This window comes from Eulemur rufifrons, chromosome 7 (genome assembly GCF_041146395.1).
Source record: "Eulemur rufifrons isolate Redbay chromosome 7, OSU_ERuf_1, whole genome shotgun sequence".
NCBI classification, from domain to species: Eukaryota; Metazoa; Chordata; class Mammalia; order Primates; family Lemuridae; genus Eulemur; species Eulemur rufifrons.
In genome coordinates this window covers 153,460,325-153,486,207 of record NC_090989.1, presented here as the reverse complement: position 1 = coordinate 153,486,207, position 25,883 = coordinate 153,460,325, and the positions used below count along the sequence as shown (strand labels likewise).

The 25,883-nt window shown below is 59.9% G+C and overlaps 1 protein-coding gene across 1 annotated transcript; it reads left to right on the top strand.

The window, feature by feature from the left end:
• The first annotated feature begins 762 nt into the window (after positions 1-762).
• PLXNB1 (plexin B1) lies at positions 763-25,883 on the top strand. The gene is made up of 38 exons (XM_069475631.1): positions 763-914; positions 4,696-4,748; positions 5,361-6,473; positions 7,220-7,402; positions 7,707-7,835; positions 7,961-8,061; positions 8,357-8,489; positions 8,753-8,909; positions 9,166-9,274; positions 9,350-9,458; positions 9,820-10,500; positions 10,707-10,829; positions 11,022-11,144; positions 11,509-11,602; positions 11,693-11,865; positions 11,989-12,140; positions 13,664-13,769; positions 13,949-14,085; positions 14,350-14,526; positions 14,754-14,913; positions 15,106-15,348; positions 16,037-16,213; positions 16,293-16,441; positions 16,963-17,063; positions 17,156-17,373; positions 17,489-17,667; positions 17,801-17,867; positions 18,097-18,243; positions 19,039-19,207; positions 19,464-19,567; positions 19,646-19,730; positions 19,949-20,121; positions 20,320-20,480; positions 20,567-20,714; positions 22,617-22,681; positions 22,810-22,885; positions 23,928-24,002; positions 25,188-25,883. The coding sequence occupies exons 3-38, from the start codon at positions 5,367-5,369 to the stop codon at positions 25,290-25,292; spliced, it is 6,396 nt and encodes a 2,131-aa protein (XP_069331732.1). The 5' UTR covers positions 763-914; positions 4,696-4,748; positions 5,361-5,366; the 3' UTR covers positions 25,293-25,883.

Genomic DNA, 25,883 nt, shown 5'->3' with positions numbered 1-25,883 from the left:
TGCAAAGCGCGAGCCCAAGTCCAAAGCCTGTGTTCTCAAACAGCCAGGGGTGGGGGGGCCGGAAGGAGGGGCTGGCTGTTGGGGTCTCCTGGGAGAAGGCGCGGTGGGCCGGGCCGGGTGCGAAGGGGAATTCAGGTAAAGAAAGTTGGGGAAGGACGACCACGGGAGCCGGGTACAGTAAGGGAAAGGGAGCGCTGGGCAAGGCGGGCAGAGGGGGCGGTAGCTAGCTAACAGGCCCGGCAGGTGAGCAACGCGCGGGTGCGACCCGGCCCCGGCGGGGCGGGAAGAGGCCGGGGCGCTGTACCAACTGCGCCTGGGGTGCGGGGCGCGACCACCCTGCCTCAGCTCAGCCCCACCCATCCCGGGAGAGCTCCCAGTTCCGGTTTCAACGCTCCCGCAGGTGAGGCCCGGCGGGGGCGGGGCGGGGCCGCCCACGCTCGGGACTCCGCTCCTCACCCTCCCCCGCGACCCGCGTTGCCATAGCTACCACCGCTGTGCAGCCTGCCCTTCCCCCCACGCGGGGGGGGTTAAGCCCCCCGCCCTAGGCAAACGCGGAGCTCGCGGGGTTGGAATGCGGGGTCCCGGGCGGCTCGGGGCCGCGTGCCCGGCTCTCCCGGCTGCTTCCGGCCTGGCCCGGGCGGCGGGCGGGGGGAGGGCGGCCCGGCGGGCGAGGGGGGGGAAGGAGCGGAGCCGGGCCCGGCCGACGCGGCTTTGTCTCCTTTGTTCCCGGCGGTGGCAGCGCCGCGGCGGGAGGGGCGGGCAGCGGGCGCAGTTTTCCGCCCCTCGGTCTCCGGGTAACAGCTGCGGCTCCGCCAGACCCACCTCTGCGGGGGGAGGCCGCCGCGCGCAGATCCTGAGGCCAGAGCGGCCGGCGCCCGCCTCGGCGCGCACATCCCGCGGGGCCCGGCCGGGTGGTGAGTGCAGGGCTCGGGCCAGCGCGGCGAGGACCCAGGTTCCCGAAGTGGGATTGCCTGAGGCCTTGATCCCGCCGGGCAAGGGCAGCCCGGGTGAGTGGTGGGCGGCTTCGGTCCTCAGAGTTGGGAACACACTTCTCCGCGCGAAGGGAAACTCTGGCGGCTCCGCCTGTAACGCGATTGGGAGACTGAGGAGGTGGAGCTGCTCCTCCGCGCCCCCTCCTCGCCACCGCCGCCGGGACCGGCCAGCCCCTTCCCCGCCCTTCCAGGGCCACTGGTGGGGTCCTCGCCGCGCGGTCTGGGGGTAGGGAGGAGGGTCGAGGCTTCCCCTCAGTAGTAACAGCCCTTCCTGGTTGTGCCTGGTGGGACTGACAAAGGCAGATCTCTAGCCTCCTGACACCCAGAGAGGGACCCTCCTGTCCGTACCCCGACACATTCGGTGGGAGATTGATCAGCGCCTTGGGTCATCACAGGCGCTTGGTAAATGGTGGAGCTCCCTACCCCACCTTAACGCGCAGAAAACAGGGCGGGCAGGGTGCACTACTGCACTGTCAATGAGTAACTCAGCTCTTTGGTGGACCCTGGAGTCCAGCAGGAGCGGGGAGAGGGAAGGCCAGTTTCCCACTAACCACCAGACAAGGTAAATGTGAGTTGTATAGTCCCTCTGCAGGTATGAAAGGGCCAAGTTAGTGCGACCCTTTGGTTGGTGAGGACAGTTCCAGGGGCATCCAGAAAGTGCTTACTCTTTGCAGACAGAAGTAAGTTAGTCTTGAGTCCTGCTGAAGAGGTTCAGAGAAAGGTGGGCCCAGAAGAGACCGCCAGGCAGGCCTGGGCATAGGCAGAGTTGGGCTTTGGCTGTGAGCCTGGATAGGGCCTGAGATGTGGAGAGTGTGCAAGATTGGCTGTGGAAGTTGGGGATGTGAGACCTGGCTCCAAATCAGCTTTTTCAGTCTGCTCTGGCCTGGTCCTTAATAAAAGTGAGGCCAACAGCTTGCCCTTTGAGAGGCCAAGTGGTTTGGAGAGGGGTGTGAGCCCCATATCTCCCCTACTGGCTGGGTTTCCTTGGCTGTGAAATGGGGGTTTCTTCATCATGCAGGGAGCACCTAGTCTGTGCTAACATCTGTGCAAGTTGCTGGGGTCTCCAAATCATATTCCTTGTCTTCCAGTAGCTTCAAGTCCAGAGTAGGATGGTGAAACAGGGAGAAAGATGGTCCTGGTTGGTGCCACTAGTGCCAGGAGCACACTGTATCACATTTACTGGTCAGAGCGTTCCTGCCTCCTATTCTACTAATGGGAAACCTGAGGCTCAGAGAGCCCCAGGCAGAGCTGCCACACACCCCTCCGTGGTGGCTGGATATGTCCATTCCATCCACCACATGGAGTGGCCTCCTCAGGAGCCTGGGAGGACAGGGGAGGCTCCCTAGGGAGATGGTGGCTGGGCGTAGGAGTTAATGGGATAGAGAGGGAGTGGGCATTCCAGGCAGCGTGAAGAGCCAGTGGCGGCTGGAGGAGTGAAACGGCCTGCAGTTCATGCCGGCAGGAACGAAGGGCATGTGTGGGGGAGCACTGGCATGGATCAGGTGGGAGAGGTGTGGACTGGAGGGGTCAGGCCTTTATCCCTCTGCCGTGGGGTGCCCCAGAGTCTCTGGTGGCTGGGGTGTGCGGGGGGAGGAGATATACTCCAATTCTGCTTAAGGAAGATCCTGTGAGGTTTGGTGGGGGATAGTTGGAGGGGCTGAGGGCTGCTCTGTGGCCTGTGGCAGAGGTTAAGTGAAATGTGTGTGCCCAAAGCAGAGGAGAACAGGTCACTGCCCTTCTTCCTTTCCTCCTCCCCCTACCCAGGGCATGCAGGGAAGGGGAAGGGGTGCCAGACTCTGTTTCAGGGGAAGACTGCGGTTGAAGAAGCCAGATAGCTTTCCCTGTCAGGGGCTGGATCAGCCTCTGACCTCGTATGTGGCCTGGCCAGGAGCTGTTCTGATCCCGCCCATCTCTTCCTTGAGGCCCCTCAGTCCAGTTGTGATTTCACATTTGGGGAGTGGTTTTGTTGCTGCCCCTTGAGAGCTGGAGATCCTTGGCAGGCAGTAGGCTTTGAGCAAATATTTGTAAGCAAATGAAGTAGTGATTGTTGGTCTAACTGTGGGACCCTATGCCCAAGGCACATCCCTGGCATGAGGTGGCAGGAGGAGTGAGCAGTAGCCAAATGCAGGAGGTGGCCTCTGCCTATCCTTAGGTGGGCCCTGTCTTCCCAGAGGAAGAAACTTTCTTTCCTTGTCCCTTGGAAACTAGGTGGGGGGCTCCTGGGCAGCCTGGCCTTGCCATAGTCCTGAGATTCTGGCTGGGTTCGAGACTTTCCCTGCTGCCCCCTCCCCCCCCCCCCCCCCCCCGCCCCCTTGGGTGGCAAACAGAGGCAGCCTTGTTCCTGCTCCCATAGAGCTGCCCTGTTCTCTGCACACTAAAAATGGAAACCCCCAAGCTATTTTGGGAGCAGTGCCCAGCCAGGCTGTGGCCAGGGCCCCCCTGCTCCCACCGGGCTGTGGCCACAGTGTCCCTGCTCCCACTGGGCTGCAGGACCCTCCTTTGAGCCTTGTGCCCATCCCTGCTCACTTTGGGGCAGCCTCAGGAGTACCCTGCTCAGGCCTCTGTGGTGATGAGCTGACCTGGGCTGAGAGAAGCCAGTGCTTGGGACGTTCTGCACAGACAGCCCGGCAGCTGGGTGGTGGGAGGGGCTGGGCAACGTGGCCTGGGCACAGGCAAGTAGGGGAAGTGTCTCCCAGTTTGGGATGCATGGTTTGTCCCAACACTTCACCAACTTTGGTGCTCCTGGCTGGGGACCACTGAGGGCTGAGGAAGGTAGTGTTGCCATGGTTTCTTGGTTCTGGGACTCAGGAGCCTCAGCTGGGGCCCAGGGAGGGGTCTGTGAGGAGAGCAGGCACCCAAAGTCCGGGGAGGTCCTGTGGATGGATGTGGGGATGGGAGGCACAGCCAGGCATGGTGGCTTCCTCTAGGACACCACCCCCTGCCCCCTTATCTCACATGCTAGGCACTGGCACTACTCTGGCCGGCAGGAGAGGAAATAGCAAGGAATGGCCTGGCTTCTACAGCTCTCTAGGACTTAGGGCTCGAAGTAGGAAGTGTATGTGTGTGTGGTGTCTGTGTCTGTGGTGAGTAGAGGTGAGATGTCTGTGCAGAGTGTGTTTCTGTGTGCGTGTGGGGGGGAAGGTTGTCTCTATGTGGATGTATCTTTATGCGGTATCTGAACTTGGGGGTGTGTCTGTGTGGTGTGTGTGTGTCACTCTGCTGTGTGTACAGATGGTATGTGTGTGTGTGAGTGCCCATGTGTTTGTGTGTGGGTGTGTGCATGCAGGTGGGTGGTATGTGTGCTGGTGGTCATTTGAGCTAGGACAGCTGCTGGCCTGTATGGAAGTGGTATACCTGTGTGCCTTGACAGGGTAGAATTTGGGCAGAAAGAGGGACCTCGGAGGAAGAGGGCCATGCTGGTGGCCTGTGGGCCCTGCAGGCCATGGGGCTCCTTCCCAGCTGACCTTTCCCAGGCCCCTCGGGTGCTTGGCTCTGCTGCCCTCCCCCTCCTCGTGTGGGCTCTGAGGAGGCGTGCTCTGTGGAATGTGTTTGGTGGCTGAGGGCCAGGCTGGGCCCAGCTCCACCAGTAGGCTGGGCAGTGGGGAGGGGGCACTTTTGTGCCGCCTCCCTGGTGGGGAGCTCAGGGCTCCCACATGCCTGCAGACCAACCCCCAGCTTTACACTTTGCTTTCCCCCTGGCTAGGTGACTCCCACACAGGTCATGCTGTTGTCTCCTGATCCAGCCGGCCCTGCCAGGTAAGCCTGACCTCACACCTAGGCATCTAGGAGCATGTGACTGCCACTTATGCTGAGGGCTCTCCGAGGTGTGGCCCAGCCTTTCAGGCCCCACCTCTCCTAGCTGGAACCTCCCTCTTCTCTCAGGCCTATTGCTTCTGTGGTTATTACCCTTCTGGATTCCTGGCCTGAAAGGCCCTGAACCCAGTTCTTGTCTTGCTCTAACATTGTGGTGGCCCATGAGACCCCACACTCCCTCTTCCTTTTGCCTGGGAAGCTGACCTCCCTGCAGAGGGCCCTGTCCCTCCCTGGGGTCTGGCCCCTCCTTCCCATCACCTGCTCTCCAGCCCCTTCCAGGCCCTCACCCTCTGATCCTGCTGGCGGTGCAGGGCAGTGCAGGGGGCAGGGGCGGAGTAGAGTGCAGGTCTCCCAGGAGAATGGGCAGTGTTGAAGTTTCCAGGGGAAGTGTCTCCTGTTTCTGACCCCTGGCTGATGTGTGGTCCTGGGGTCCTCCTCTGCTCACCCCTTGGGTTAGGAGGGGCATCTTGGCAATGTTACAGCCCTGTCCCTCACCAATGGCTCCAGGGTGCTCTGGTGGCCATGTGAACCCCACTCGACTTCTCTCCCTGCCAGGTGACCATGCCTGCCCTTGGCCCAGCTCTTCTCCAGGCACTCTGGGCCGGGTGGGTCCTCACCCTCCAGCCCCCTCCACCAGCTGCTTTTACTCCCAATGACACACATCTGCAACACCTGGTGAGGGACCCCACCTCAGGCACCCTCTACCTAGGGGCCACCAACTTCCTGTTCCAGCTGAGCCCTGGGCTGCAGCTGGAGGCCACAGTGTCTACTGGCCCTGTGCTAGACAGCAGGGACTGCCTGCCGCCCGTGATGCCTGATGAGTGCCCCCAGGCTCAGCCAACCAACAACCTGAACCAGCTGCTCCTGGTGAGCCCGGGGGCCCTGGTGGTGTGCGGGAGTGTGCACCAGGGTGTCTGTGAGCAGCGGCGCCTGGGGCAGCTTGAGCAGCTACTGCTGCGACCAGAGCGGCCTGGGGATACCCAGTATGTGGCTGCCAATGACCCTGCGGTCAGCACGGTGGGGCTAGTAGCCCAGGGCTTGGCAGGGGAGCCCCTCCTGTTCGTGGGGCGAGGATATACCAGCAGAGGTGTGGGGGGTGGCATCCCACCCATCACGACCCGGGCCCTGCAGCCGCCGGACCCCCAAGCCGCCTTCTCCTATGAGGAGACAGCCAAGCTGGCAGTGGGCCGCCTCTCTGAGTACAGCCACCACTTCGTGAGTGCCTTTGCACGCGGGGCCAGTGCCTACTTCCTGTTCATGCGGCGGGACCTGCAGGCGCAGTCTAGAGCCTTCCGTGCCTATGTGTCTCGAGTGTGCCTCCGGGACCAGCACTACTATTCCTACGTGGAGTTGCCTCTGGCCTGCCAGGGTGGCCGCTACGGGCTGATCCAGGCTGCAGCTGTGGCCACGTCCGGGGAGGTGGCCCATGGGGAGGTGCTCTTTGCAGCCTTCTCCTCAGCTGCTCCCCCTACTGTGGGCCGGCCCCCATCAGCAGCTGCTGGGGCATCTGGAGCCTCTGCTCTCTGTGCCTTCCCCCTGGATGAGGTGGACCGGCTTGCTAATCGCACACGAGATGCCTGCTACACCCGGGAGGGCCGCGCTGAGGACGGGACCGAGGTGGCTTACATTGAGTATGATGTCAATTCCGACTGTGCGCAGCTGCCAGTGGTGAGTTCCAGCCCTGCCCCAGCCTTTTCCCTTCTTTGAGGCCACTGCCCGGGGAGTCTGAAGGGAAGCTGGTGGTGGTGTGGGATGATCGGGTTGACAGATATTAAGTACTTTCTTTTTGCCTGGGGCGATAGAAGGGACCTTAGCACAGGTGTGGCATTCGGGTAGCAGAGAGAAGAATAGGGATTGGATTGGACCAGGGTGCTGAAGGGGTGACACTTGAGTAGGTGGACTGAGAGGGTATTTGGGGTTTCAGGCAGGGGCAAGGACCCAGAATGTGGGGATGAGACCTGTTGTTTTAGGTTCTTGCACAAGAGAGGAAGGTAAGGTTGGGGCTTGATTGGTTCTAGCCTCAGGATGGATAAAAAAGGAAGAGGCACACAGGGGGATGGAGTCATTGCAAGGCGGGAGAGGGCCCAGGTGAGTGAACTCGGAGGTGAAGATGCAAGCTGTGGTCCAGGAGCAGGCTGACCACACAAACTGGAGGAAGCAGCTCCCAGGCCAGGGATGGGAGAAGGTGGGGCCACAGGCAGAGGTAGGGACCGGAAGAGGGGCAAGGAGCCAATGGATACTGTCCAAGGTGGCTGGAGAGCAGTCCACTGTGGTGGCTGTGGGGATGGTGTCCAGGGTGGGGGTGTCAGGGAGGGTGGGCAGAGAGACTAGGGGTGGGATGAGGTTGTTCAGGGAGGATGGGGCAGGGGAGGTTACCCAGGCAAGGCCTCACTGATGCTTCTTGCTGCCTGCAGGACACCCTGGATGCTTATCCCTGCGGCTCAGACCACACGCCCAGCCCCATGGCCAGCCGGGTCCCGCTGGAAGCCACGCCAGTTCTGGAGTGGCCAGGGGTTCAGCTAACAGCTGTGGCAGTCACCATGGAGGATGGACACACCATCGCTTTCCTGGGTGATAGTCAAGGGCAACTTCATAGGGTGAGCCCACAAGAAGTACCAGGCCCTGCCCCAGGGTCTGGAGGGGACAGGCTGCTGGGAACCCAGCCTGGATGGAGCTATCCCTGCGACCCCTGGGGTTGGGAGAGATGATCTGCACTCCCTTTCCCAGGACTGGGTAGTGTTTACCTGTGACTTCCCTCTAATCTCTGGGCTGGTTGGTATGACCTCTGACTGCTCAGGAGGAAATTCTGTCTGTAAATTGCTTCAGTGGTGATGGGTAGGAGAGGGTGTTGGGCCTGTGGCCATGGACCTGGGTCCCAGACCCTGTGATCTCTCATCCCAGGTCTACTTGGGCCCGGGGAGCGATGGCTACCCATACTCCACGGAGAGCATCCAGCAGGGGTCTGCAGTGAGCAGAGACCTCGCCTTTGATGGGACCTTCGAGCACCTGTATGTCATGACCCAGAGCACAGTGAGTGCCAGGCATGAGCCAGGGCATGGCTGCTGGGAGGGGCCCCTAGGCAGGGCCATGGACCCATTTGTGGGTGAGCCACTGGTGTTTGGATTGCTGGCCTCAGATCCTCTTTGCTGTCACAGCTTCTGAAGGTTCCTGTGGCCTCCTGTGCTCAGCACCTGGACTGTGTGTCTTGCCTTGCTCACAGGGACCCGTACTGTGGGTGGTGTGTGCTCCTTGGCAGGTTGGTTCTCCACTGACCCCTGACTCCTCCGAACCCCATCCTCGTGCCCTCAGTGTTCTGCATAATTGTCCTATCCAGGCTTCCTGATCTCAGCCCCTGATCCTCAGATCCTACAATCTCCCACCTCCATCTTTTACCCTGGGCATCAGTGGCCTGCCGGGGAGGACAGAGGAACCTGGTACCATGACCCACTCTAGGGTCCTGCCCAGGTCCTCAGGATTGTAGGTGTCCCTGCCCAATGAACTCTCAGTGGCCCTGTGAAGGTCACAGATAGATGCTGGTCATTCTTGCTCAGGTGCAGTCGCCACTCAGAGTGCTCGAGGGGCCAGGGCCCAGAGCAGTGGCTGTGGAGCTTCCAGCCTGAGCTGGGCTGTCTGCGAGTGGCAGCCATGAGTCCTGCCAACATCAGCCGAGAGGAGAGGAGGGAGGTGAATGACCAGATAGGTGGGCCCCTGGTGGGGAGGGCTCCAGGGATCAAGGTTGTCAAGTACACCAGAAACCACATGACCTTGCACAAGTCACTTCTCCTGGAACCTTAATTTCTTCATTTGTTACTAACTTGGGCCAGAGGGTGTTTGGGAAGACTTGGGGCTGGTGGCTGCTGGTGCCTGCCCACGTTTGTGCCCCACAAATGTGAGTCCTAGCCTGCCATCCGATGGCCTTGACAGTGTGTTCTGGGCTTTCTTGGCAGGTTTTCTTATCGGTGCCAGACCTGCCACCCCTGTGGCCAGGGGAGTCATACTCCTGCCACTTTGGGGAATATCAGAGTCCTGCCCTGCTGACTGGTTCTGGTGTGATGTGCCCCTCCCCAGACCCTAGTGAAGCCCCAGTGCTGCAGAGAGGAGCCGGTGGGTGAGAGAAGGGGTCAGCCCTGGGGCTTGGGAGCCCCACCCTCTCCCAGGGTTGTGGTTGGGAGGGATGTGTGAATCCAGGTAAGGAGCCCTGAATTGATGCCTTTCTCCCTGGCCTCTCACTAGTCCCCATCTGCCCAAAGTTTCCATTCTGTGCCTGGGTTCTCCTCCCCATTCGGCATCTCAGGATGTGGGCTCTGGGTCTGAGCGCGCCTCCCCATTGCTCAGCCCTGGTCTCTCTCCCTCTTTGCAGACCATGTCTCTGTGACTGTGGAGCTCAGGTTTGGCAGCGTTGTGATCGCCCAAGCTTCCCTCTCTTTCTATGACTGTGTGGCAGTCACTGAGCTCCGCCCAGCTGCACAGTGAGTTCCTCGCCCTGTCCCCTAGCCCTGGGCTGCCCCATGGTGAGCCGTGCCCCATGGCTATACTCTCTGCAGGTGCCAGGCCTGTGTGAGCAGCCGCTGGGGGTGTAACTGGTGTGTCTGGCAGCACTTGTGCACGCACAAGGCCTCGTGTGATGCTGGGCCAATGGTGGTGAGCCAACAGGTGAGCATACCTCTGGGCTGGGCCACACGGCGGGTTTGGGGGTCCCAGTGTGAGGGTTTTCCTGATGGCTGGGGGGTCTGTGTGTGACAGACTCGCTGGAGAACGGCTGCTGATACTGCCTGTTTCGGGAGAGGACTTTTGTAGCTGAGAGGCAGGGGAGGTGTGGCCTTCATGCCCTTCCTCAGCACAGACACCCCTGGAGCCTGCCCCCCCCCTTCTCCTTTTGAGAATTAATGGGCTGTTTTTGTTTCTCTTTTCCTTGGTCTCCTTTCCTCTTAACATACCCTTTGCTTGCCTGCCTCCTGCTCCTGCGCCTGCCTGCTGAGTGGCCCTTCCCGTCTTTCTCTGCTTCCCCTCTCAGAGCCCGCTTCTTTCCCTAGCCCCTCCTGCAAGAGATGCACCCACCCTCTTCCCACCCAGAGCCCCCAAAGTCCCAGTCACCCCTGCTCCTGACACCCTTCCTGTGGCACCTGGGGCTCCCTCCATAGCCATAACCTCGGACTTCCCACCTGGGGCCAGGCCTTCCCCTCTCAGCCCCTGGGGGCCATGGGCAGGTCCCGGCCCCATGCCTTCCCCCACCTCCACAGAGTCACCTCTCCATGAGAAGCCCTCCCCTCCCAGCTCCCCAAACAGACCTGGAACCACTGTCCCTGCTCCCGCTGACTTCGGACCCACAGCCATATCTGAGGACCTCTCAGCCGCTCCCCCATCACCCTCAGATGCAGCAGCAGTGCCCCCTGCAGACCCTGGCCCTGAGGCCTTTCCCTCTGTGGTACCCCTGGACCAGCCCCCTGGCACTGCTCCTGCCACCCCTTTCCCAGGGGTCACGGGCTCCACGAAGCCCGCTCTGGACTGGCTCATAAGAGAAGGCGACGAGCTGCCCGAGGCGGACGAGTGGACGGGGGGTGACGCGCCCACCTTCTCCACTTCCACCCTCCTCTCAGGTGATGGAGACTCAGCAGAGCACGAGGGCCCTCCCGCCCCCCTCATCCTCCTGTCCAGCCTCGACTACCAGTATGACACCCCCGGGCTCTGGGAGCTGGTGAGGCCCAGCCCAGGAAGGAGGCCTCGGGAGGGGATGTGGGAAGACGCAGCCCCCTGCCTGCCTTGCGATTCTGCGCTGCAGGGATGGTGGGGCAGGGTAGGGGCTGTGGCCCTGCACCAGGCTTGCCCCTGGAATCTGGCAAGGCAAAGGGCTGAGGTGGGCAGGGTGGGCTCCATAGGCTGCCTTGCTCTTGGTGCGTGCAGGAAGAGGTGAACTGGGGGGCAAGCTCCTGCCCTTGTGTGGAGAGTGTTCAGGGTTCCACGCTGATGCCCGTCCACGTGGAGCGGGAAGTCCGGCTGCTAGGCAGGAATCTGCACCTTTTCCAGGTGGGTGTGTCCTGCCTACCGCTGTCCTCTCAGCCTTCTTGGCTATTGACAAACTATACACATGCCCTGGGGCCAGGAAGAGGGCATGGCCCCGGGGCTCAACCCAAACCCAGAGGCTGTGCTGGGGGACCTGTGGGACTCTCTGGGACCAGCTCCTAAAGCTGCCCCAACAGCTATGTCCTCTGTCCCCAGGATGGCCCAGGAGACAATGAGTGTGTGATGGAGCTGGAGGGCCTCGAGGTGGTGGTTGGGGCCCGGGTTGAGTGTGAGCTGCCTCCAGATACCCAGTGCCACGTCATATGCCAGCAGCATCAGGTGCAGACCATGAGTACCTGGGTGGGCAAGGGCGCCCTGGCCACAGGCTGGGTATCAACCTTAGTTGAGTGTCCCACACTTATCCAAGCAAGCCTGGGTACCCCATTTCTGACCTCTGACTGTGTGCCCCGTGGGGTCCCTGTGTCCCAGCTCTGACATCTAACTAGAGAGCCCATGGGGTCCCTATACTCCAGTTCTGCCTTTAACCTCCAACCTTGTGGCCCGATGGGGTCCCTATACTCGAACTCTGACTTCTGACCCTGTGTTCCTGTAACTAGTCATTTTGGTCCTTTCTCTGACCACCACCTCCCCAGGCCTGATCCTTCCCCCTACCCAGGCTCTGACCCCATTCTCATTTCTCCAGCTTAGCTATGGGGCTCTGCAGCCGGAGCTCCATGTAGGGCTGTTTCTGCGTCGGGCAGGCCATCTGCGTGTGGACAGTGCTGAGGGGCTGCATGGTGAGCTAACGGGGGGCTGTTGGGGCTGGCTGGTGGTAGCAGGGCTACCTCTGCAGGCCTGCCTCTCACATTTGTCTCTGCCACCCCCAGTGGTACTGTATGACTGTTCTGTGGGACATGGGGACTGCAGCCGCTGTCAAACCGCCATGCCCCAGTATGGCTGTGTGTGGTGTGAGGAGGAACGTCCACGTTGCGTGGCCCGGGAGGCCTGTGTTGAGGCTGAGGCTGTGGCCTCCCAGTGCCCTGCGCCCCTCATCCACTCGGTGTGTCTAAAAACTGGCGTGTCTCTTCCTCACTGTTGCCTTTGGAGGGGAGAATGCAGGGGGCCCAAAGGTGGGAGCTCCTCTCCAGGTGGGTGGAGGTGAGCAGTCCTTCTCCTGGAACAGGTGGAGCCACTGACTGGACCTACAGACGGAGGCACTCGTGTCACCATCAGGGGTTCCAACCTGGGCCAACATGTGCAGGATGTGCTGGACACAGTCAGGGTGGCTGGAGTGTCCTGTGCTGTGGACGCCCAGGAATATGAGGTCTCCAGCAGGTAAGCTGGACCCATCAGGAGCAGGGCACACCTCAGGGGGCTCCATGGTTGGCTCTCCTACCCAGGGCATCCCACCCATTACTTGTCTGCCCTGTTCTCTCCTGTCCTAGATTCTGGTCACAATGCCTCAGTGTTGGGGTTGCCGTTAGGCCCTGGAGCACACACCTTAGCTTCCTGCTCTGACCTGCAGGTTCCTGGCATGGGCTGTTAGGGGATCATTCCTGGGCCTGTCTGGGGCAGGATCACTGCCAGAGCTGACTGGTGGCTCTGCTTCCTGGCTCCGCTTAGGTGTTCTTACCTGGCTTTCTGAGTGACCATGGATATAGTCATGGCAGCAGGGGCCTCAGATCCCAGACAGCTGTGTTCAGGGGCTGCCCTTCCTACCAGCTGACCCTTCTCCCCCCAGCACTGCCCTGGGCCACTGGGCTCCTCAGGAGGGTAGACTTGTGGCACACTTGCTGAGGGCCAGGCCCCTCTGTCCTAGTCTCTGGGGATGCCGTTTGCCTTCTTGGTGCTCATGGCTCACTGAGATTCTGGGTCATGGTAACCTGGCCAGGGGTTGCAGGGTCCCAAAGGTGCATGAACGGGACATTCCCAAGGAGGTATCAAGCAGCAGAGCCCAATCCTGGCTGAATGTCAGGGTAGCCTGGAGAGCCTGTCCAAAATCAGCACAGAGCAGATCCTCACTCCGCCCTCAGAGATCTGGGTTCAGGGGGCTTGTGGTGGGCCCTGCAGGCTGTATTTGAAGCAAAGAACCACTTTGCTAGAGCACAGTTTCCCCCAAATGTGTATAACTGAGAACTAAAGTGACTAGACAGTTAATGATTCTGTAACCATAAGACTACAGTAATTTATGATGTGATTTGTGAAGAGATTAAAACATATTCTGGATGGAGCCTCCCCTGGTTAGTTCACACATCGCTTGTTCTGTTTTCTTGGAGTGTTTACGGTGACCGTGACAATGTCACAGGGTCAAGCCACTGTAGACTTAACATTCTGGAAACTAATTTGCCTGAGCTTCTGTTTTCTGGCTAAGAACCAGCATTTTCTTAGACTGTTCACTTTCCCTTCACTTCTATTCCCCAGATATGACTAGAGCCTTTCAGGGACTTTTTTCATGAAGAAATCAAGTTTCTACCACTTTGAGAGTGGGCACTGTGCACGTGGTCATGGTGGAGGGCCCGGGCGGCTGGCTGGGCCACTCACTGGCTCAGCAGCTCACCCCCACAGCCAGCCTTACAGGGCTCCTTTGTAAATTTATGCCACAACGCAGATAAATTCCTCCTTGTTGGGGGCCTCTGGGATTGAACTTCAATTATTGAAACCACAAATATTCTCAGATGCCAAGGCCTTCTGGTGTGCCATAAGGAATTCCCTCCAAAGTGTGAGAGGGTCTCTGTCCATCCTGTGGAGGATGGGGAGGGAAGACCACCTGTCAGTGGGGCAGGGAGGGGGGCCGCCAGGTCTATTTGAGGGGGCCCTTGGTGCAACCTGGCACCCCTTGGCCTGCCCTGTGCCCACAGCCTCGTGTGCGTTACCGGGGCCAGCAGGGAGGAGGTGGCTGGCGCTGTGGCAGTGGAGGTGCTGGGAAGAGGACGTGGCGTCTCAGAGCACGACTTTGCCTATCAGGTGCCTGACTGCTGAAACACCCCCAGCTGCCAGTGGGCCACCCCCTCTGGTGGCTCCTCTCAGCCCATCTGGTTGTGCCTTCGCAGGCTCCCCACCCCAGGCCATCTCGTCTGTCTCAGCTCTCTCTGGGATGCTTCTGGCCTGATGCTTGTCTGTCTCTCTTTGTTCTTTTCCCGTAGGACCCAAAGGTGCATTCCATCTTCCCGGCCCGTGGCCCCAGAGCTGGGGGCACCCACCTCACCTTGCGTGGTTCCAAGCTCCTGACTGGGCGGCTGGAGGACATCCGAGTGGTGGTTGGAGACCAGCCTTGTCACTTGTGAGGGCCACTTCCTCATCCTGCAAAAATCCATGCACTCCAGGGAGAAGATAGAGGGGCTGGGGTACTGGAGAGAGCAGAGAGTGGGGAAGGGCCGAGTCTGCTCTTTCAGAAAGTGGCCAGGCTCTCCCTAAGCCGGGCTATTGGAGGCTGTAGTCAGCAGCCAAGGGAAGGGAGCTGAGGCTTGAGTGGGTCCCGATTTCCTTTGTCTTTACCCTTCTTGCCCAGCCTGGCCTGCTCTCCACTCCCACCTTCCCTCCCCAGGCTGCCGGAGCAGCAGTCAGAGCAGCTGCATTGTGAGACCAGCCCACACCCCACACCCGCCATGTTCCCTGTGGCTGTGTGGTTTGGGGCCAGTGAGCGGAGGCTTCAGCACGGCCAGTTCAAGTACACATCAGACCCCAACGTCACCTCTGCTGGTCCTACCAAGAGCTTCCTCAGGTGCTGAGCCAAGGGTGTGGCTGCATGGCATGTGGCAGGGAGATCTTTGCAGCTGCACTGTGTTGGGGGTTTGCAGGGCTTTATGTGGGGGCTATGAATCCCATGCTGCCGGAAGGGACAAGGGGTCATGTGATTTGGGGCTGGGCTGAGCTAACCTAGCTGGGACCGGGCTGTGCTTTAGATCCTGGATCACCTAAGCTGTGAGTGGCTCATGGGCTGTGTTTCAGTGGAGGACGTGAGATATGGGTCCGTGGCCAGAATCTGGATGTGGTGCAGACGCCAAGAATCCGAGTGACCGTGGCTCCAGGAGTGCATCAGCCCAGCCGGGGGCTTGGACGGAGACGCCGAGTGGTCCCGGAGACAGCATGTTCCCTTGGAGCCCCCTGTGTCAGTCATCACATAGGACATCTTTGGGTATTCCCCGCCTGCACTGGGCTAGCCATCACTCTCCCCTCGCCCCTCACCACACCTCGCAGACAGCCATGGGTGGCTGGTACCAAAGGACGCCCTTCTCATCTTTGTGCGGCCCCCTTCCCACATGGCCCCTCGGTTAACCCTCCTTTGTCCTCTGTCACCCAGTTTGAGGAGCCATGCCATGTGAACTCTTCGCAGCTCATCCTGTGCCGCACACCTGCCCTCCCGGGCCCGCTCGAGGACCCCTGGGTCCAGGTGGAATTTATCCTTGACAACCTGGTCTTTGACTTTGCAACACTCAACCCTACACCCTTCTCCTATGAGGCTGACCCCACCCTTCAGCCCCTCAACCCTGAGGACCCCACCGTGCCGTTCCGGCACAAGCCTGGGAGCGTGTTCTCTGTGGAGGTACTGCTCCTACTTGGACATGGCAGGGCCTAAGTCCCTCCTTTGCTGGACAGTATTGCTGTGTGTGGTGGAGAGGCCAGGACAGCAGAGCAAGGACCAGTGGACAGACACGGCTCCTCATCCTCGCTGTGGCGAAGGCAGAGGGGCTGGTGGGGGAGGGCCTAGTCTAGCACCTGGCAGAGCTTTGGGTTTGACCTCTTAGCTGGTGGCCTGGGTCTTAACACACTCCATGGCAGGTTCCTGAAGGACAATGTGTAAATGGGTGGTGTGGCGCGCAGTAGGCGACGGGGCTGATCCCCGGTTGGCAGCCTGGCTCACGTGGACACAAACCAGGCACGTGTTCCGGACATACGTAGCAAGCAGTAGGTGGGCCCGAGTGCCATAGGTCAATCCACCATCACCCATCTGGTGGGCCTTCAGACAAGAGTAGGGGCTCTGGCTTTGCTAGTTGACTGGGCAGGATTTGGGGACAGCTTTATGTTCTTTATATTTTTTTTTCTGGAGAAGAAAGATAGGGAAGGGTCGTGGGGAACAGATGGGAGGACGCCACGTGACTGTTAGCCCCATATGCACAGAAAGAGGTGCCGAGCCCTCAAGGGGGGTGTTTCAGGACCATCTTTCCCACATTTGGGGGCATAGGACCTGAGCAAAGGGTTCTGAGTGACTGACGAGTGATTCCGTGTTCCAGGGGGAGAACCTGGACCTTGCAATGTCCAAGGAGGAGGTGGTGGCCATGATAGGGGATGGCCCCTGTGTGGTGAAGACGCTGACCCGGCACCACCTGTACTGCGAGCCCCCTGTGGAGCAGCCCCTGCCACGGCACCATGCCCTCCGAGAGGCACCTGATGCTTTGCCTGAGTTCACGGTCAGTGAGCAGGCCTGGGACCGGGCAGGGCTGGGCACCAGGCATGTGCTGAGTAGCTCACAAGTGGCTCCCCACACAGGTACAGATGGGGAACCTGTGCTTCTCCCTGGGTCACGTGCAGTATGATGGCGAGGGCCCCGTGGCGTTTCCTGTGGCAGCCCAGGTGGGCTTGGGAGTGGGCACCTCTCTTCTGGCTCTGGGTGTCATCATCATTGTCCTCATGTACAGGTGGGTGCAGCCAGATGTGGCTGGGCTGGGGCAGGTCATGGGATCTGGCTGGACTGGGAAGGGACAGACTGGACCAGGGGTCAACAAACACTTTCTGTGAAGAGCCAGAGAGTAAATATTTTAGGCTTTGCAAGCCAGGTAGTCTCTGTTGCAGCTACTCAATTCTGCCATGGTGGCACAAAAGCAGCCGTGGGCAGTATGTAAACACGAGTGTGGCTGTGTTCTAACCAGATTCTGTTTATAAAGATAGCTTGTGGAGCAGATTTGGCCTGGTCGTAGCTTGCTGATCCCTGGCCTGAGCTGTGCTGGGCCGGACAGGGCACGGGTGGGTGTGACTTTCTTGGGAGCAGGCAGGCTGAATTGCTCTGGGCTAGGCCTTGGCTTGACTGGGCATGGACAGTCAGACCGTGTGGATGAGGCCAGGGTGTGCCTGGGGCTGGGTCAGGCAGGCCTGGGCCAGTGGGACCCAGCAAGGGCTTTGGCCTCATGTGGCTTCCCCTCCTGACCTCGGAGCTGAGCAGGAGGAAGAGCAAGCAGGCCCTGAGGGACTACAAGAAGGTCCAGATCCAGCTGGAGAATCTGGAGAGCAGTGTTCGGGACCGCTGCAAGAAGGAGTTCACGGGTGAGGCCACAAGAACACCCTCCAGGGCTCTGCCAGATCCCACTCCCATCAGAGGGGGTTGGCACCCAAACCTGGCCTCTTCCGCTCGACAGACCTCATGACTGAGATGACCGATCTCACCAGTGACCTTCTGGGCAGTGGAATCCCCTTCCTTGACTATAAGGTGTATGCTGAGAGGGTCTTCTTCCCTGGGCACCGGGAGTCACCCTTGCACCGGGACCTGGGTGTGCCTGAGAGCAGACGGCCCACCGTGGAGCAAGGACTGGGGCAGCTGTCCAACCTGCTCAACAGCAAGCTCTTCCTCACCAAGGTGCCCACCCCCACCTGGACCCTCCTCTCCCCGTCTACCCCCTGACTGCACTCTCCTGGCCGTGGTTTCTGAGTCTGCTCCTCCCCCCAACCCCTTCCCCTCTTCCTGGCTCCAGTTCATCCATACACTGGAGAGTCAGCGCACCTTCTCGGCTCGGGACCGTGCCTATGTGGCGTCTCTACTCACTGTGGCACTACACGGGAAGCTTGAGTACTTCACCGACATCCTCCGCACCCTGCTCAGTGACCTGGTGGCCCAGTATGTGGCCAAGAACCCCAAGCTGATGCTGCGCAGGTCTGTGGCTGTGAGGGCTGGGCGGGCTGTAGGCAGCTGGAGCTGGTGCAGGGCCTTGGGTCTGGGGGTCTGTGGAATAGAGAGCCCCATGGCCCCATCTGCTGACTCTGCCTCCCCGTTCCTGTCGTCTCAGGACAGAGACCGTGGTGGAGAAGCTGCTCACCAACTGGATGTCCATCTGCCTCTACACCTTCGTGAGGGTGAGAGAGGCAGAGGTGCATGGGGCTCCTGTCCAGGCAGGGTCAGGCCCTCCAAACCACCACGCCTCCAGCCCCCACACAGCTTGCATGCTCGCGCTGGAGCAGAGACTCCTGCTCACCTTGTCCTCAGTTACCTTAAGCCTATGTCCCGACCCCTTCCCCAGCATGAGTCATGTGCCATATATCTCTGCCACCTCTCTGGGGGCCCTAACTGCCTGCACTCCCTCAGGACTCAGTAGGGGAGCCTCTATACATGCTCTTCCGAGGGATTAAGCATCAAGTGGACAAGGGACCAGTGGACAGTGTGACGGGCAAAGCCAAATACACCCTGAACGACAACCGCTTGCTCAGAGAGGATGTGGAGTACCGTCCCCTGGTGAGGGTGTGCGTGTGTGTTCTGGAGTATCAGCGCCCGGTGAGGGCCAGGGCAAGAGGGAGTGTAGGGGTGTGGAGTTGAGGCACCAGCTTCCGGTGTCAGCACGTGGACAGAGATCCCGCCTGACCTCTGGCTAGGCACTGGAGAGAGAGCTTCGGACTGGCTTAACAGGATAGAAGTTTGGGCCAGACCTTGGGGACAGGGCCTGGATGTGCTCCCAGGCTTGGGATGGGACCAAGGTCTGGGAGGAGCCAGCCCTGCCCTGGGCCATGGACCTGAGCTGTGCCAGGGCTTGACCCGGTTTGCCTGGCCACCCCACCAGGGATCCGGCCTTGCCCACAAAGCCAAAACCACCCTGGCAAACAGGGCAAACACTTCTCAGGGTTTGCTTCCCCCCAGTTCCCCATGAGGGTTCCTTTGGGGAAATCTCACTCAGGCTCTGCTGACCTTGCTCCTGTCAGGATGGGTGGGGGCTACTCTCTTGTGCAGGCTTGCCTCAGGCACCTTGGCCGGCCAGCTCAGCCAGGCACCGGAGGTCTGAGTGAGGAGAGATTGGTGCTCACTTGTTGTGCCATCTTCCCCATAGATGTTTACAAGTGCACCATGCTAGGTGCTGGGGTCACGAGGGAGGAAGCTGCTGTCCCAGGGGGAGGCAGGCAGGTGAAGAGACAAGAATTAGGGACTGCTTGGTGCTTGGAGGGTAGAGACAGTGGCTCCTCATGGGTTGTCCCTGCCCTTGGTCTTGGTCATCCTGAATGTACACAAACCCTGATGGCTCCCACGTATCCTGTGTAGACTTTGAATGCGTTGATGGCTATGGGGCCTGGGGCAGGAGAGGCCCAGGGCGTGCCCGTGAAGGTTCTGGACTGTGACACCATCTCCCAAGCCAAGGAGAAGATGTTGGACCAACTTTATAAAGGAGTGCCTCTTGCCCAGCGGCCAGACTCCCGCACCCTGGATGTTGGTGAGGGCATGGAGAGCCCTTGGGGACCTGAGCCAGTGTTGGGCCTGGGCTGCTCTGGGACCAGCTCTGCAGGGACAGCTTATCACCCAGGGTGGGTAGGAGTCACCCCCTGGTGAGGAGTCCCTGCTGCTGGTCTTTGGAGAGGTTGAGTAGGGCTGTCCCTGACAGTGTCCCTGTGAAGGAAGACATGTCGTCTCAGGGACTGTGGGAAGACTATCTTGGAAGCCCTGGACCAAGTCCTACCTTGCCCTTGCAGAGTGGCGGTCTGGGGTGGCTGGGCACCTCATCCTGTCTGACGAGGACGTCACTTCTGAGGTCCAGGGTCTGTGGAGGCGCCTGAACACCCTGCAGCATTACAAGGTGGGCGGGGTGAAGGATGGAGGAGGGGTGTGGGTTGGGGCGGGGGCTGGTGGAGGGATCACCAGCTGTGGTCAGCAGGTCCCAGATGGAGCAACTGTGGCCCTCGTCCCCTGCCTCACCAAGCACATTCTCCGGGAAAACCAGGATTATGTCCCTGGAGAGCGTGAGTACTGCCTCGCATCACAGTCCGCTGCCCTTGCTGTGCCCAGTCCTGGGTAATGGGGAAGGGCCTCTGGGCCCCAGGGCAGGCTTATTCGTATTGCTCTTCCACCCAGAGAAGCTCTCAACCAGGTGCCTCCACTCCGGGGAAAGTTGGCAGGAGACAAGGGGCCTGGGGAGGTGGCACCTGGTGAGGGGTAACAGTGTGGGCTTTTGGCACAGGGACCCCAATGCTAGAAGATGTAGATGAGGGGGGCATCCGGCCCTGGCACCTGGTGAAGCCAAGTGAGGAGCCAGAGCCGCCCAGGCCTCGGAGGGGCAGCCTTCGGGGCGGGGAGCGTGAGCGAGCCAAGGCCATCCCCGAGATCTACCTGACACGCCTGCTGTCCATGAAGGTGGGGCAGCGAGGACTGGGCAGGGCTGGGGGCAGGGATAGGACAAGCAGAGGGGTCTGGCTGTGGGGAGAATGGCCACTCGTGGAATTTAGTGTGGTGTGGGGTTCGCAGGCGGAGTGCCAGGAGGTGTCTGGGGCTGGGCTGGCACTCAGGTCCCCTTGCCGAGTGCCCCTTGCTGCTTCCCGCACCTTCCCATAGGGCACCCTGCAGAAGTTTGTGGACGACCTGTTCCAGGTGATTCTCAGCACCAGCCGCCCTGTGCCACTCGCTGTTAAATACTTCTTTGACCTGCTGGACGAGCAGGCCCAGCAGCACGGCATCTCCGACCAGGACACCATCCACATCTGGAAGACCAACAGGTGGGGCAGGGCTGCTGGGCCCAAGGTGTGTGGGGGTCCCTCCTGCCTCCCCAGCACACTCATCAGCTACGTCTGCCCCCCCACAGCTTGCCGCTGAGGTTCTGGATCAATATAATCAAAAACCCACAGTTTGTGTTCGACGTGCAGACATCTGATAACATGGACGCGGTGCTGCTTGTCATCGCGCAGACCTTCATGGATGCCTGCACCCTGGCCGACCACAAGCTGGGCCGGGTGAGCGGGTCTGGGGCAGGCCCGGGGGATGAATGGGGATGGGATGGTGTGGGCTGGGGGCAGTCAGTGCTGTGCATACCCAGATTCCAGGCTTTCCTGAGAATTTCAAGAAAGAGGGTTTGGGGAGACCTCTGACATCCCTAGGCCAGGCCTTGTCCCAGGGGCTCCCTAGAAGGTGGCAATGCCTCAGTCTTAAGGGATAAGCAAGGGTAGTGGGCATCGTGCGCCAATTCACAAGGTTAAGACGTGGGCAGCAAGCACAGCCTGGTGTGGCTGGGGCATAGAAGCTGGCAGGCTGTGGCAGTAGGCCAAGGCCACTGGTCAGGGCTCACTCTGGGGACAATAGGGTGCCCCAGAAGGCCTGGGAGTGGGGGAGTGGTGTGGTCAAACCTGAGAGTTCCGTGGAGCATCCTGGCAATTGTGCAATGGGTGGACTGGAGCGTGGGAGTCCAGACAGGACAAGCTAGTGGTCAGATTCAAGCTGGGCAAGAGGGTGCCGGACAGGCAGAAGCTGTAGTTTGGATGTGGGGGGATAAGTAAGAAGAGGGGGTCACATATGATCCCTGGGCCTCTGGCTGTGGAGAGCTCAGACTTGGAGGAGGTGAGCCTGATGTGTGTGGGGCCACCACGTGGTTTCCAGCTGGAGATGAGGACTCTGCAATCCCAGAGCAGCTCCGGGCTGCCTGGTGGATTTGGTTCCTTAGGGTGGTGGAGGTGTCTGCCTGCCAGTGCGGTAGAGCAGAGTGTCCAGGGGAGTGCCAGGGTTTGAGGGGTGTGCTGAGGAGGGGAGCTGGGAGACACAGAGGAAAAGTGGTCTGAGCTGCCTAGTAGCACAATGATCGGGAGTGTGTTGTCATAGTAGTCAAAGCCAAGAGCCCCATGACATGCAGGGTCCCCAGTGTGTTGGGCAGGGCCCTTGTGTGGCTCTGCAGGTCCGTTAGTGGGCTCTGCTTCACCTGGATCCTTGGGCCGCTGTTGTCTTTTGACCTCTTCAGAGAGGCATCTCTAGACTTCTCTGAAGAAACAAAATGGAAAGTTCCACCCTGCAGCGCCGTCTTTTGGGAGCCGTTTTTGTTGTGCATGCTTTCATCATTCTGCCTGCAATGAGCTGAGCATCACAGGGCCACACCAGGACCCACGGGGCCGCCTCTGGGGCTGGGTGCTATGTCGTTGCTTAGTTTTTTGCCAGACCTTTCCAGTGCCCTCCCTTCCCAGCAGAACAGCAAATGGTTCCTGGGTAGCTCAGGAATAGTCCAAAGCAGGAATGCCAAGGTCCCTCCGTGGAGCGCTGACGAGAAGGCACGCATCCTGACCCTGCTCACGTGGGGCAGCGCTGCCTCGCAGTCTTTCCCACCTTCCCAGCAGCTTTAGGATGAGGCAGAGTTCCTGAGAACGGAAGTGTGCTGCTCAGAGCCCATGGGTGCTGGGAATTGTGTCTGGGTGTGTTAAGTGACTTGAGAGACCTGCTTCAAGTCCCAGCTTAGCCGCTCAGGAGTGAGGTGGTCTGTGGTAATTTACATAATTTTCTAGGTCCCAGTCTGCCGATTTTTAAAATGATCACATGGGGAATAGACACCATGCTTCCCGCCCTCCATGCCGGCCCTTGCTAGATCCAGATGGAGGCATGTGGAGCTGAGAAAAGACCTTAGCATTACCCGGGGAGGAGCTCGGTTGACATCAGAGACAGGATGTTGGTGTAGGGCAGGGAGTGGAGGAGGCTCCTGCAGAAGGAAGTAGGCTAGAGTGACCAACCGGCCTGGTTTGCAGGAGTGAGGGGCTTCCTGGGATGTTGGATCTTTAGTTTTAAAACTGAAGCTGGGCTGGGAAACCCAGGATGGTGGGTCACCTTAACAGGGGCGCTCATCCTTCCTTCTCTTTCATTGCCCTCCTGCTGGCACCCAGGACTCCCCCATCAACAAACTTTTGTATGCTCGGGATATTCCCCGTTACAAACGGATGGTGGAAAGGTACTGGAGGGGCCTGGGTGGCTGGAGATTGGGGGTACGTGCAGCTGAGGCCAGGGGTGGGCCTGGGGTGGGGGTGGGGGGAGTGGGTTTGTTCCCCCAGCAGCTGCCGCACTCTGGCTCTCTGGCAGGTACTATGCAGACATCAGACAGACCGTCCCAGCCAGTGACCAAGAAATGAACTCTGTCCTGGCGGAGCTGTCCCGGGTAAGGCCTCCCTCTGCTTCTTGGGTTGGGCACAAGCCTCCTGCCATAATGGTCCTGCCCCCGTCACACTGCTCCTTTGTAGGGAAGCCCTTGGGACCTCAGCAGCCCTATGAGCTGGTTGGGGCAGGACACAAACCTTCATTATAAGAGCAGAATGTTCCAGGTGCCACTGTAAAAGGCTAGGGCTCCCAACATCTCATCACAGAGCAAGCAAGGGTCTTGTCCTGACAGCTGCCACCTAACCTGACTCAGCCAGGTGCTTGGTGCCTGCAGCCCTTGCTGTGATCTGTGGATGACAGGTCTGGGATTTGGCCCCAGGCCTGCCTGGCTCTGCCTGCACACGTCTTCCCATGGCTTTGCCTTCCTCAGTGGCATAGACATGCCCCACCTATCCCTAATGCAGCCCCAAAACGTAGCTCCAGGGAATTTATAAACAATGTTTCTGAAATGATGATGATGATGGTTGGTGACAACCACGCTGCAATACAGCTACCATTTTGGGGTGTTGGTGTGTGTCAAGCCCTTCATGGGGCACTTTGATTATCTCATTTGATCCCCATAAGAGCTCTACAAGTTAGGCGACATGGCTCTGTAGTCCCAATGAGGAAGTTGAGGCTCAGAGATGTCTCCATGGAGGGGCTTGAGAGTGACTTCAGGAAATACTTGAGTTAGACCAGAGCAGAATCATGCTGGCCTCACAGCCTGCAAGCAGCATCTGTCACCATCTGAAATGGCAGAGGGTCTGGGCCAGAGCCTCGAAGCACAAGACAGGCAGGGCCCCAGTGGACACACCAGGCCTTGCTGAAGCTGCAGACCTGGGCTCTCTTCCTACCAAAGAGGCCCTCTGGCCCTATCCTGCCCCAGCTGGGTACACCATGCCTGGCGTCCCTGGTCTGCACGGGGCTCGCTTCCCACTGCAGGGCTTATCCTTTCCTCCACCTCTCAGGCCCCTCCTCCCCATCCCTCTTCCCTGGGGTCCTGGGCTGCTCTATGCTGGCTGCACCCCTCATCTCTTTCACCTCTCATTTGGCCTCCTCCCTAGAACTACTCTGGAGACCTTGGGGCGCGAGTGGCCCTGCATGAGCTCTACAAGTATATCAACAAGTACTACGACCAGGTGGGCAGGCCCTGGGCCCTGACTGGGAGGCCGACCTTGAGGCTCCCCTGGAGGTTGAGGGGATGGATGTGAGAAGGGGTCTGGCCCTGTGACTCAGGGTGGGGACCCTCAGATCTCCCCCAGGTACAGTGTGAGGCAGGGTTGGGCCCCTTGGGGTTCTTCAGGCGTGCCCCCAGTATTGGCCGTGCTCATCCCTGTCCCTCACTCCCCATCCCCACTCCTCTGTGGGCTCCCAGGCATGGTGCTGGTGGTTGGGGGCTGGAGGCTCTGCCAAGGCCTGGAGATAGTGCACAGGATGTGCTGGGAGGGACACAGCTGACTCCTCAGCCCCGACCGTGCCCCTGCTCAGTCCCTGCCAGAGTGTGATGCTGGCAGTGTGTTGCACGTGGCCACCTCCACAGGTGCAGGCCTGGCCTAGCCGTATGAGCCACCAGAGAGGAGGGTGCAGGCATAGGACCAGGCTGGGTAAGGGGACAGTGGAACTGGTGAGGGGGCTTTCTGGGGGATCCCTGGACTGGGCCTGAAGATGTGAGCACCCACCAGCCAGCCTGTGAGTGCTGATGGAATTGTCCACCCAGATGTTTGTGTGGCACCAGAGATGTGGCCAGTGCTGTTCAGAGATAAAGAACCTGCCTCATGGCCCACAGCCTTCCTCAGCATGGTGTGGCCCACAGTGTGGGGGAGGTGGGAGTGTCACACAATCGTGTCCCCTCCTGGAGACATGGTGGGCGATCGCTGTTCTCCCCGGTGCTGCTGCCCTCTCAGTTTCCACCCCCTTCCCCTTGTGGCAGCCCCTGTTTGTGATTCTGGAATTGCTTGTGTTTGATCAATATCTGTCTCCCTGTCCACATTTGTCTGGTCATTATTGGGTCCCTGTCCTTGCCTGGCACCTGGCCTATGGGAACTCAGGAAGTGCTGTCGTGCTAGGTGGGCTTCTGAGGGGCTCAGTATTGAGTGAAGTGCTTCGTTCCCCACCTTAATACTCCTTGAAACCCCATGGTGCTTTTGCTGTTAGTATCCCTCCCGCCACCAAGTCCCTGAGGATGCAGGCAGTAAGCAAAGCAATTTGCTGGGTTTCTTGGGCTCCTACCCCAATTGTGCTGCAGCCTGGAGGCCTGTTGCAGTCTGCAGTGAACGTGTAAGCCAAGGAAGTTGCCCCTGATTGTGCTGGTCTCTGTGTTCCAGATCATCACGGCCCTCGAGGAGGACGGCACGGCCCAGAAGATGCAGCTGGGCTATCGGCTACAGCAGATTGCAGCTGCTGTGGAAAACAAGGTCACGGATCTATAGGGACCCGGGAGCCCTGGCCTGCTGTTGCCTCAGCCCTGCCTGGGCAGCCCCGGAACCTCGAGGGAGAGACCACCTTCTTAGATGCCTGTAGTGACTGACAAGCAGAGTTAGTAGAAGGTGACTCCCAGTCTCCTGGTGGCTCTGGCCTCGGCCCTGCTGGACTCACATTGCAGGCCTGGGGCCCTGAGGCTCGTCGGGTAGTAGTACCCAGCCAGCCCGCTGAGCCGAGTGACCCTGTGGGCCACTTCCTGCGTGACAGCAGTCTGCAGAGAGTTAGGGACTAAGGGCTTCCAGAGAGTGGCCGGAAGGGTCTCCAGGCCCTTGTTCCTCAGTACTGGCCTGTGGCCCACTGGGATTCAGAGAGGAAGGAGCGCCCACGCTTCCTGTCCTCCGTCATCCCTGACCTCAGTTTAGCTGCCTCTGGCCTTGTTGCTGCTGCCACATCCTAGGTCCAAGAGATGAAGGCCTCTCTGAGGCCACTGCAAACAGACCCCTCAGCAGGGCTGGCTGCCTCAGGGCTACCTCTGTGGGGAGGACATCTGCTGCTGGGGGCCTTGGGGAGAGTGGTGGCACCACTGACCCAGCTCTTCA

Excerpts from the sequence above, each read along its gene's own strand:
- PLXNB1 (XM_069475631.1), top strand. The coding sequence starts at position 5,367 with ATGCCTGCCCTTGGCCCAGCTCTTCTCCAGGCACTCTGGGCCGGGTGG. Across the intron at positions 10,830-11,021 it reads GGAATCTGCACCTTTTCCAG|GATGGCCCAGGAGACAATGA; the intron begins GTGGGTGTGTCC and ends CTCTGTCCCCAG. Across the intron at positions 20,122-20,319 it reads CACGCCTGCTGTCCATGAAG|GGCACCCTGCAGAAGTTTGT; the intron begins GTGGGGCAGCGA and ends ACCTTCCCATAG.